Here is a 12,304-nt window from a genome sequence, read left to right on the forward strand (position 1 = left end):
GAATGGCAGCAGCTGATGAGTGTGGCCATGGGGAGATGAGGCAGGAGTGGCGGAGAGCATGTGAGGATGTGTATGTGCCCATGTGAGGAGCGATGCAAGTGGGACAGCTGCAGTGACATGGGCAGCTGTGTTGGGTCAAAGCAGTGGTGTGGGTGGGAGCAGAGGTGACTGGGGCAGAGCGGGCGCCGGTGAGGTGAGCTGACCCAGGATTTGAGTGTGGTGATGGACAGGCAGGATCAGGACCACGACTTGCTACGTTGATAGCGATACATACATGATTTCTTCTATGTGATGAAGGTGACGCCTTGCAACTTGCCTGTGATGCTGTCATGATATGCGTGTCTCAATGTGTACTGGATTTTGAGAGAGTTGAGAGGTTTGTGTGTTCTTCGATCGCACAATGCTGCTGCACACCACATTGTTCTTTATTGATTTCCTGGATGTTGCTAGAGATGACGGTGGCAGGATAGATGATAGTGTCTCATTGATTCTGCGATGAATACTGGCAGCATAAAGTACGTGGGTAGTGGTGTAGACTATGGTTGATTTGTGCAAGTGAAGATAACATAACAGATAGATGTACTTTTTTTATTTAATGATGGGCAGATGTATACACGTGTGATATTGAGACAGATTACGAAAGACATGATGATGCTTGACTCTCTATGAACTGTCTCTGATCTGATCTATGCTCTCTGAAAACTGACTGATGATTGACTGAAGACTGACTCTGATCTGATCTAACTCTCTCAGAAGATTCTGACTCTAGCTATGCATACAGGCTCTATTTATGTGAAAGAAAGGGGATCAGGGTTAAGAATCTGAGATGAAGGGATGGCCAATCAAGTACCTGGAAATGGGGTAAAGGAGCCAATGACAGAGGTCGCTATTCTTTGAGGAAGACACAGACCTGTGAGGAAGACACAGAAAGCAATGCAGGTGTTTTCCCTAAGGACTGGCAGGAATGTAGGGAAGGTGTGATATTCTCTTGAGAAGGAGAGAGGAAGGAGAAAAGGTTAAAAATAGATTGGACTGGCCACATGAGAACAGTGCACATGGAATACTGGACAATGAAATATATGAATGATGAATGTATACAATAATAATTGTTATGACCGATGTGACTTATACATCATTATCATACTAGTAAACTGCTATATGAGCAAGATACATTGCCCGAACTGCCCAAGGTAAAGGAGTTGCAGAACATGGTCATGCAGGCTGGCAGGAATTACTACTCTGAATCCATATGGTGAACACCCACTACTGAATCTGCCAGTTCTCGATAATCCTCCACCCTGCTATTCCCATCTTTACTCTTTGGTGGTCAGCCTTTTTGACAATATTGCATTATGGTCAAGACTACTTTATCCTTGGAGTTGGACTCCTTCTCCAGTGTTGCTGCATTTAATGGCTTAACTTAGTCATTAATCATGTTGATTGAGCAGATAATATCTATGTCATTGACACTTTCCTTCCTGTCAAACACATCATCAGCACCAGCCTATAATCTAATCAAGGCATCTGCATTTTGATGATCAGCAGTCTTCTTGTACTCATTGGAATAATTGTGCTGATTTAACTGTAATGCCCATTGAGCCAACTGGCTGGCACAGTGTTGGCCTTGTTTGATCCAAACAATGTTATCAGTGATTTATGATCCTTTTCTAGCATGAAATGATGCCATAGAGATAATGATGGATTTTTCAAGGTAGACATAATAGCCAAAGTCTTTCTTATATCTGGCTATAGTTTTCCTGGGACTTTGTTAAAATATTGGAAATGGTGATAGATCACTCACTGCCATCTGAATAGCAGTAGAAAAGCACAGCCCCAATCCCAGTGCTTGAAGCATCACGAGAGATTTCAGTCAGTGTACAAGGATCAAAATGAGTCAACACAGTATCCCTGGACAGAAGCTCTTTAATTTTCTGGAAAGAGTTCTGTTCCTCTGCACCCTATTTCCAAGTAGTGTCTTTCCTGGTCAAATGATGTAGAGGCTCTGCCATGGTTGATAGGTTTGGGAAAAAAACATTACATAGAATTGCACAGTACTGAGGAAAGACTTGAGATGTAATGTCTGTGGGCACCATCATCTTGATAATGTCATTTACCTTTGCCCGTCTGGCAATCCCTTCTCTAGATAGTGTGTGTCATTTGCATTTCAGCAAAAATGTACTTCTCTCACTAGCAATGCAAATATTTCTCATCTAAGTGCTGGAGAAGACCATATAAATTTTTCAGGTGCTCCAGTGCAGTGGATCCATAGACCAGGATGTCATCTAGATAGATGGCAACACCCAAGAGGTCACTTATTAATTGCTTCATTATCTCTTGAAAATACTCAGGTGCTGAAGTGATCCCACAAGGAAGGTGCATTTGAAGCAAAACTCCTGAGTGGGTACTCTGCACAGGTCTTCATTGGCTCTCTGGTCCCATCTTTATTTGATTGTAGGCATCCTTCAGATGTATCTTGGTGAACCCATAACCATCCCCCAGCTTGTGCATCAAATCCTCAGTGAGAGGCAGTGGGTGACGTTTCTCCAGCTGCTAATTGATAGTCACTGAGTAGTCACCACACACATGAATCTTAGGCTTTCATACTGGCACCACAGAGATACTATACACGTTGAATTCCACAGGCTTCCAGACCCCTTTTGAGATGGCTGTATCAAATGCTCAGGCCAAATCATCTTGAATGACAAATGGTATGGATCTCAGCATGCAGAAGATTGGCATAACATCTGCCTTGAATTGAATTTCCAGTCTGAAGTCTTGTAGGCACCCCAACTCAGGGTTGAATAGGTCAAGAAGCTCACCATACAACTCCTGATAAGCTCTCTGCAATCATGTGTCTAGCTGAAGCTTGCCAATCATTTTCAGCTGAATGCTGCAGGGTGTTGAGGAGTCAATCCATGGAAATCTTCAGTGCAGCAATGGCATCCCTTCTCAGTAAGTTTAGGTGAGGCACAGAAGACACAATGAAAGGGATGCAGTGCTCCAGGCCCGAGTCGAGTGACTTCACTTTTGACACAAATTTCCCCAGGATGCGCATCAGGTGCTTACTTGCAGACTTGTACCACACAGTGGCTTCTCAAGCTGTTTCCATATTTTTGTGGGGATGAAATTCCCATTGGTGGTCATGTCCAACTCTGCTTGACACTCCAAACCTTGGATGTTGATAGGAATTTCAAGCTTTGGAAGCTTTTTTTTTCTTCCATAGTGACCTGCTTCACGAGCTCATACCTTGAGATACATTTCACTTCATCAATCCTCTCTTGTCATTCCCTATGGCAACACATAACTTGTAAATGACCTTTGCACTTGCAGAAAGAACACATGGCTTCCTTAATCTTGCAGGAAGGAGCTTTATGACCCATCTTGCCATACTTGTAGCACTTAACAGTGTCCTTATACTACAGACTTGGAATGAATCCTCTGTTGTGATTGGGACGACTTGTCCTGGTGAATCTTGTGGACTTGTTTGGTTTCCTTGGCCACTTTGGCAACTTAGCATGTATGGGCCAAGGCCAGGTTATAAATATTTACTTTAGTTCAAGTGGACATATAGTTAACTAAGTACTTATCAGCACACAGACCTGCTACTAAATAGAGTACTTAGCTGGAGTTTGGGTGGAATGTCTGCCAGGATGGCAGATAATTGAGAAGGAGTGTTGGTGCAAACTGATTGCTGGCTGGAGTCAAATTTGGATGAAAGAGTGGGTATGTTTATATGACTGCTGCTTGAATATGTCTGACTCCCAGCTTATCGAGTGGATTGATATCAGTTTGCTCCGGTATGATGAATCCGTTCAATCCAGATCCCCATTGTTTCATGCACTCATCACACTGGATTGTTATACTTTAAATGAACTAATTTCCATCACCATTAATTTCCCTGTTGGAATAATAGTTCCAACACTACCTTGGTAGCATCCTTCACTTCAATTGCAGTCTGGATGACATGAGTGAAATCAAGTTCATCGCTCTTTATCTTGGAAAGGGCCTTCAGGACACCTTCATTGTTGACTGAACAAATGAAGCAGGTGCATAGTGCCTTGTCTTGTTGGTTATTGATTGGGAAAAAGTTGCATGTGGCAGTGTCTTGGTGTGTATGCACTGCCAGCTCATAGATTGTTTCACCTGATTTGTTCTGCATGTCACTCCAGAACTTGAACTGCTCATGAACAGTGAAACATTTCAGGTCAAACTGGTCTTTCATGAAGGCTAGTATCTCATCCATGAAGAGCTTATTAATATTCTTGAGAGGCATCTGTTGAGCAGCCAGGTTAGCCAGCAACTTGTAGACTGTGGCAGACTGGTTGGTCAGAACACCTGTGCTTATTTCTCCTCAGGCACAGAATTTTCTTCGATGAACATGCAAAACCTCACCCAGTTGTCAGTCCACAACTCAACTGTAGAATCAGATGAAGCAAAACTGGGTGTAGTTGTGGTAGGCACTATTACTTGCCCACTACTGCCACAAGCTTATAACACAGCTTGCATCTGCTGTTGATGTTGCTGCTGCTGTTGCTCCATTAGTTGTTGCATTTGCTGCTGCTGCTGCTGTATCTGGAGCTACAACACCATGAATTCCACCATCTCCTCCAAGCTACAGGTGCCCAGTAGGATGGGTACTTGAAGGGTGAGTGAGCACTCTACAGTGTCACAATCCCATCCTTGTCACCAGAAAATCCCTGTTGTGGTCTTCTATGTAAATAAAACACTTGCAGTAGCTCAAGGATTTTAAGAGGCATAAGCAGATTACAGCAGAGCATGTCAAGTAACAGCACCTCACAAGTATTGCTCACAGGTAAGTATTTACAGGTGCTGAGGGCTCATGAGTGTGCTGGTAAGTGACTGGCTGGGTCCCACAGAGGTGCATTTATTACCTTCAATACAACATCCTTATTTATTGAAATCCCCTTAGGGGCTGCACTACCTATCTATCTAAGCTAACAAATACTTTGGATCCTGGAGTGCTTATCTGTCTTGTGGTTGAGTAGATGTCTGTGCTGTTCCTGCAGACAGGTTGGGATCTAGGTGTAAAGTGGCCCTGGATAGCCATATGGACTTGCCAGTCCACATGGCAGTGTGAAGATCCAGTGAGAGGAAAGGTAACCGTGAGATGGAGGCTCGCAGGTAGCTCTGGCTGTTCTCCTTCATGGTCCTTAGTAGCCTCATGGTGTCCACATGGTCCCTGGCTTCACCTCATTTCCCCTAGTTGACCTAGCTTCACCTGGTCCACTTGCTGGTTGACCTGGTCCACCTTGATAGCACCTATGGGAAATGTTTTTGTGTCATCTCTTTGCTGGCTGCTCCTCAGGGGGGTTGCTGTCAACACATGGTGACCACCAACTCACCGTTCCTGCCTGTATTGGGTGTCTGGAGTGAGGTTCTCAGGTAACAGTGCACATCCTTCCTTACTGGGTGTCAGAACCAGAGAGCGAAGATGGTGGCTGGGGTTGTGAAGCTGGATCTGAGTATTAATCCATGCTGCCCACCTGGCAGTTGCTGATTGGCCACAATTCTCATCTGCACTACTTAGTCCCCAGGAATCGTCTTGTTTCCTACTTGCCTTTCTTAAACCTAAGTAATATTCTCTGCCTGGGTTTGACATTATTATTGCAGAACATTCTCATTTCAGTGAGTTACCAGAACAAACTTTTTGGGATAGTTCATTGACATGTTTGTGATAAGGCACATCATCGCATTCCTCATTGTGCCATTTCTTCATCAGTGCACTCAGTCTTTTTATTGGCATCACTTATGCAATTGATTTTTGTATTTCTTTCACCATTCTATCACTCGTACTACATTATCATACATAACTTGTATATTTTCCAGGCATCACACAGTAACTGACTGTCTTCTGCCTCTCTCATCACTGCAGTGTTGCATCTCAAGCAATCTCCTACCACTATTTTCGTGCTAACTGCTCTTCTGATCTTGCTAGCTGCATGCCTCCCCTCCCACTGCGATCTCACTGAACAAGACTTACTTTCTCGCACTCCATTCTGTCCACCTCTCTAATGCAATCATTCAATCCTTTCTCTGTTAAACTGGAACTCCCTCTCTACTTCTGTATTTCCTCCTTCCTATGATTTGAACTCCTTCAAGAAGGAGGTTTCAAGACACTTATCCTGTCATCTGACTTGTTTATCTGATCTTTGTAATTGGCAGTCTTTTGGGAACTGGCATTTAACTGGGCTTTTTTTTTTTCCCTCATAATCATGTTGCCATTGGTCAGTGACCCTCTTACATAAAAAAAATATATATATGTTAAAAAATAAACACAACCATTCTGCAAGCCAAAACAATGAACAGTCACAAAAGATAACTCTCTTATGTCAATATGTTAAACACAATCTGTTATTGAATATTTTTACAAACATATGAGAGACTATTCTAAGTTGCCACGTTATTTTCTCACAGTCAATTTTTTTTCAGATTGATGAGTGAGATGCCAGTTTGTGTAGTGTAACATTCATGTTGGCAGAATATCAAAAGTTGTTTGGCACTGACTATAGATAGGCAATTAAAATTTTTTTGCAATTTTTTTGCAATTAGAATTATAAGAGAAAATTGCTTAGGATATGGTAAAAAAAAGTTGTATACTCCCTTCTTGTATATGGAGGAAACATATGAAGGGTTGGATAGGGAAGCCATTTGGAATGTTCTTTTATGGTGCAGGAAGGCAGATATAAGGTAATAAAAATACATATGTGAGAGAGGTGTAGATAGAGGCTGAGTGATTGATCAACCAAGAAGAGAATGCTTGGACAGAAAGAGATGGAGGCTTTATGACTGTGGCTGCCTCATGAGGTACCACTCACTGAAGGAGCAAGGTGTCAGAGAGATAGATTGTTAGACTGACTAATAAATTGGCAGGCCAGGCCAAATTTGTTAGTTCCAGTGGAACCCAAATCACTGACATACTGTGGTGGCAACATTAATGTTATAATAAAAGTTAAAACTGGGGCACTTCTGAAGTATATTTGAGTTACAAACTGGAAACTATAATAAGTACAAAATATTTCCAGTACTCATGCTGGCAATAATATTTTACACATAAGACCTGAATATGCTATCATGTTACCAGTTTCATGCTGCACTGTTGCAGGTGACCAATGCTGATCGTCTGTGGTTCTATCTGGAGAATGGCTTGATGGGGGACCTGAGAGCTGACGAGCACTACAATGGCAAGGAACCATACGGCCTTAAGGGTTTCCTTAATGATCAGGCAAACCGCATCATGGGGTATGCCACCATCAGGCAGATCAGGATCAAGAAGAATACCTGCAGGTGATTCTGGTGATATGTGGATGGATTGAATGTGAAGGGATTAGAAGCTAATAGAATGTCAGTAGCTGTCTTTGGTTAAGGTAATAGCAAGACAGCTTCAATCACTCTCTTTCTTTCAGAAGTATATGCTTAATCTCTTAAACCTATGTGCATGGATCCTATAGGGAGATGTAGTTGCAAAATATCCATACATTCTGATGTGATATAAGTGTGAATGCAAACTGTTAAAACTGAAGAGTGATGAATTGGGTAAAAAGGACTACACTGAGATAGTTAAGCTAAATTAAAAAGATGAAGACCTTGGGTAAAAAAGACTACACTGAGATAGTTAAGCTAAATTAAAAAGATGAAGACCAAAGAGTTTATAAAGGAATTATATGTGAGTAAAGTTGAAGATGCTAATAGGGGAGGAGGGCCACCTGGAAGATAGAAGGATAGGTTAAAAGAATTATTAGTGGAGACTAAGGTCTTGAACAAGCAAGAGAAAGTTTGGATTAGGGAAGGTGAAGGGTCTTCTGCCATGGGCACCCTCTTGAGGGATGTTTCCATTGGGAGTGATGTGCTAGAGAGATAAACAGACAGATCACATATTCTGAAACAGTTAAAAAATATGCACCATTTTTTATACTCGTGTATCAGTTGAAGTTTTCTAAATATAAGTTTATGTAGGAGATATGTTGGCATTATAAGACCAGACTCTGCAGTGATGACAATTATCCTACGATATAAATTATGATAAAGCCAGATGTTGTATCTAGATCTACAAATGAATTGTGTGATAAGTACCACATGACACCTATCTCCAAATATCCACCCAGCTGCTTCTCTCAAAGCTAATACATCCTTCCTCTTTTTCTCTTTTCTAGCAGTGTGAATATAGGATTTCTAAATGTAAAATCCATTTTCATTACAAACTTAACCATAATTATTAATTATTGATAATTCTTTAATCCCCACAGCAAACTTACGCCAATGTCTAACATCTGAACCCATTTTCTACTGCTTGTTTCCCCCAAAACCTGTATCTGCCTTCATTCACTTCTAACCTAACAGTTATAGAGGGGAGGGAGGAAGGAAAACTCAATTATAATTAATAATTAGGGGTAAGTATGTAGATAAAAATGGATTTTACATTTGAAAATCCCATTTCTTATTACACATACTACTACCTTTAATTATTAATTATTGCTAGGGAATTGATTCCCAGGTATAGGAGGAAGGATGACCTCACCTTAGGATAAGCTTTCAAACCTAAGGAATAATATCCCTTACGTACCCAAAACTTACTGTGTAAAGGACATTGTTTGGCATATGTGCAGCATCCATGTCCTATGCCAAAAAATGGTGTAACAAAACAACCAAAACAAAGAAAACAACAAAGTACCAATACTCCCTCAAGGCAAAAAAAAAGTATACATATAAGAAATTAGTGAATTATACTTGAGTCAATACTATTGGGCCTGGGGAGAAGATATCCAAATATCAATGTGTAATGTCCCTGACATAAAAAGATGCAAATATGGATGTACACTTCCAGATCCCTGCCTTGAACATTGTAGGAAGAGATCTCTTCCTGAGCAAGGCACTAGTAGCAACTGCCCAAACTTCATGTACCCACACCTTAACAAGATGCATCTCTTCTTCATATGCACGCTGGATAACTTTACACATCCACATAGGAATGGTGTGAGGATGTACCAAGTGCCTAGGTCCCTGGTCCTATGAAGGCACTCCCTATTAGCTCTAACAAGGCATAAAAACCTGTCCTCTTCCAAGTTGCCAGCAAACTCTATAAAAATTGGTATTGTGAATTCTGACTGAGAATTGCCACCTGTAGGCTGAATATTGGTCAAAAGCCAAAGAAATTGTCATGATAGACCAACCCTCAGAATGATGAACCTCTGCAGCAGTTGCATGAATTTCACTTACCATATTTGCTGGCACATTAGATGCACTTTTTATTGAAAAAAGTATCTAATAATTACTGTGTCTAATGCAGCCATAGTACAGATGCCTGTAAGCCTTGGCCTATAGGTGTGGAGTTGAAGCAATAATACACTAAGCACAAATATTGTTATTAATAATAATATCTCTCTCTCTCTCTCTCTCTCTCTCTCTCTCTCTCTCTCTCTCTCTCTCTCTCTCTCTCTCTCTCTCTCTCTCTCTCTCTCTCTCTCTCCTCCTCCTCCTCCTCCTCCTCCTCCTCCTCCTCCTCCTCCTCCTCCTCCTCCTCCTCCTCCTCCTCCTCCTCCTCCTCCTCCTCCTCCTCCTCCTCTTCTCCCCTCCTCCCTTCTCTGCCCTCCTCTTCCTTCCTCTCCCTTGTCCCTTATCTCTGATGGATAAGGGGGAGGGGAGGTGACAGGGAGGGAGGTTTGAGACAAGATGAAAGAGGAGGGGAGAGGAAAGGAAAAAACACAGGACAAACACAGGAAGGAGAGTACATGAGGCAAATAAGTGAAGGAAGGATGGAGGAAGAGGATGGGAGGACAGGGAGAAAGTAGAAAGATTAAATATAAGCACCAGGTGAGGAGTGAGTAAAGAATTAGAGGAAGAGAGGAAGTATTGAAAAATAAGTATTCTCCTTTCCTGTCCCCTACTCCTTTTAAGTTTTTCCTCCATCCATTTCCTTCTAATTTATGCTCCTTCCATCCATTTCCATTCTCAGTCAGTCTCATTTAACTTAGTAATTCTCTCTCTCTCTCTCTCTCTCTCTCTCTCTCTCTCTCTCTCTCTCTCTCTCTCTCTCTCTCTCTCTCTCTCTCTCTCTCTCTCTCTCTCTCTCTCTCTCTCACACACACACACACACACACACACACACACACACACACACACACACACACACACACACACACACACACACACACACACTGTCATGGTGGACAGAGAAGTCAACACAAACAGGCACTCCTAAAAATCCAGCCATCTATGTTGCTGAGAGCTGCCCTAGTGGAAATACAAAGGTGAGAGTTCACGCTGGTTTTACTCGTTGCTGTCTCGTCTCCAAAAGTGTTTTGTAGAAAGCAGTTAAATTGTTATAATGAGTTGTGAAGAGGGGGCTACTTTGGTCCCCACTATGTTGTTTACACCAATGGGGACTGTCCTGAAGGTGAGACAGAGAGACTTCTCAGGATTTTGGGAAGAGGACCAAAGGGTCGGGGAAGCAATGATGAGAAGGAGAATTATCACACTGGAAACCAAAATGAAGGATAGATTTGACAAGATGGAGAAGATGGTTGAAACTTTGATCACCGAGAAGGGGGTGTGGAAAGGTGCATACGACAGTCTACATAAAAAAAATAATGTTATATGAAAAGAAAGCAATGGAATATGAAGGCAAAGTGGAAGAGTTAAATGTAAAACAGGAAAATTGGAAGAAAGAACAAGAGGAAGAAAATATTGATTTTAGAAAAACTGTTGAGGAACAAACAAAGGCAAACGACACAAAGCTGACAGAAAAAGTTGTTCAAGTTATAAAACAGAAAGAAAACTTGGTGAGAGACACTGTGGATAAGAAAAAAACTTGTGATATTCGGCTTGAAGGAAGAGTGTACACCTCAGTGGACTGAAAGAGAAAAGAAAGCAAAGATGTGTTTGGAAAAATTAGTGGGGACATTACAAGAAGAAAAAGAGCTAACTGGAGAGATCAAAGAAATTAAAAGATTGGGTAGATATGTTGAGGGTGAACAGCATCCTATGAAAATATGGTTTAGGTCACAAGTGGCAGCTGAAGAAACACTGAGTAAATCCTGGAAACTGGCCAAGGTGGAAGAATACAAACAAGTGTGGATAAAAAAAAAAGATAGAACCAGAGAAGAGAGAGATATTATAAATGAAAAATATAGAACCAGAGAAGAGAGAGATATTATAAATGAACTAAGAAAAGAAGCAAATGAAAAAAAACGAAAAACTATCAGAGGTGGAGAAAAAAACAGTTCTTTTGGAGGGTCATGGACATTAGGTTGAGAAAGTGGTACAGGAGGGCAGTAAATTCGGAAGGGGAAGACTAAAAGTAGCATACATGAACATAAATGGACTAATGTTGGCAGTGTTGGAACTAGAAAACTATTTAAAAGAGGAGAAACCAGACATCATAGGAATCGTTGAAACTAAATTGGCAAGTGAAGGGGATATATTAAATATTGGTGAAGGAAAATACCACCTCTGGATAAGAAATAAAAAGAATGAACAGGGACGAGGTGTGATGCTTCTAGTTAGGAAGCATTTATTAGTGGAATCTGTCACATATGGGGTGGAGAAGGCAGAAGTATTGAAAATAAGCTTAAAACTGAATATTGGAAGATACCATAATGTTGTGGTGGCTTATGTTCCCCCCTATTCCAACTCTTGGAGAGAGGATGAATATAAGAAAATGCTTGAGAACACAAGGACATGTTTGGCAGAGCTGCTTGAAGAAAATGACAATATACTCCTGATGGGGGACTTTAACTGTAAAGAGATATCTTGGGAGAATTGGACCACAGAAGGCAGTGAGTCATCATGGGGGAACAAGCTACTGGACCTGGCTATTGAAAATTTCCTGACACATTGGGTTACAGATGACACAAGATTTAGGGGAAATGAAGCACCTTCAAGGCTCGATCTAATTTTCACCAAGGAACAAGGAATAGTAGAAGACCTTAAATACATAAACCCAATAGGAAAAAGTGATCATGTGCTGATTCAGTTCACAGTTATGGATAATAACCTCAGTATAAGAAAAGAGGACCACAGAAGAGAATAGGTAAACTACAGCAAGACTAACTTTGGACAACTTAGGAAGTATTTCAGTGAAGTGAATTGGAACATAGTTATTCAAAAGGAAGACATAGAGGAAAAGTGGACAGCTTTCCTGGACATTTATAATAAGGGAGTAGAGAAATGGGTACCCAAAAGATCAACAGAGAGCCTTTTCAAAAAGGATTGGTACAATAGGAGGTGTGCAACAGCTAGATTGAAGAGAGAGAAAAAGCATGGAACAAGTGGAGGAAGAACAAGAGAC

The 12,304-nt window shown here is 41.3% G+C and overlaps 1 protein-coding gene across 1 annotated transcript in view; it reads left to right on the forward strand.

The window, feature by feature from the left end:
* Positions 1-12,304, forward strand: part of LOC135113220 (uncharacterized) — a 633,180-nt gene that overhangs the window by 500,814 nt on the left and 120,062 nt on the right. The window contains exon 51 of the mRNA XM_064028389.1: positions 7,124-7,305. Within this exon, the coding sequence (XP_063884459.1) occupies positions 7,124-7,305 (182 nt within the window). The remainder of the gene's footprint in view (positions 1-7,123; positions 7,306-12,304) is intronic.

This window comes from Scylla paramamosain, chromosome 25 (genome assembly GCF_035594125.1).
Source record: "Scylla paramamosain isolate STU-SP2022 chromosome 25, ASM3559412v1, whole genome shotgun sequence".
In the NCBI taxonomy this organism is placed as follows: domain Eukaryota; kingdom Metazoa; phylum Arthropoda; class Malacostraca; order Decapoda; family Portunidae; genus Scylla; species Scylla paramamosain.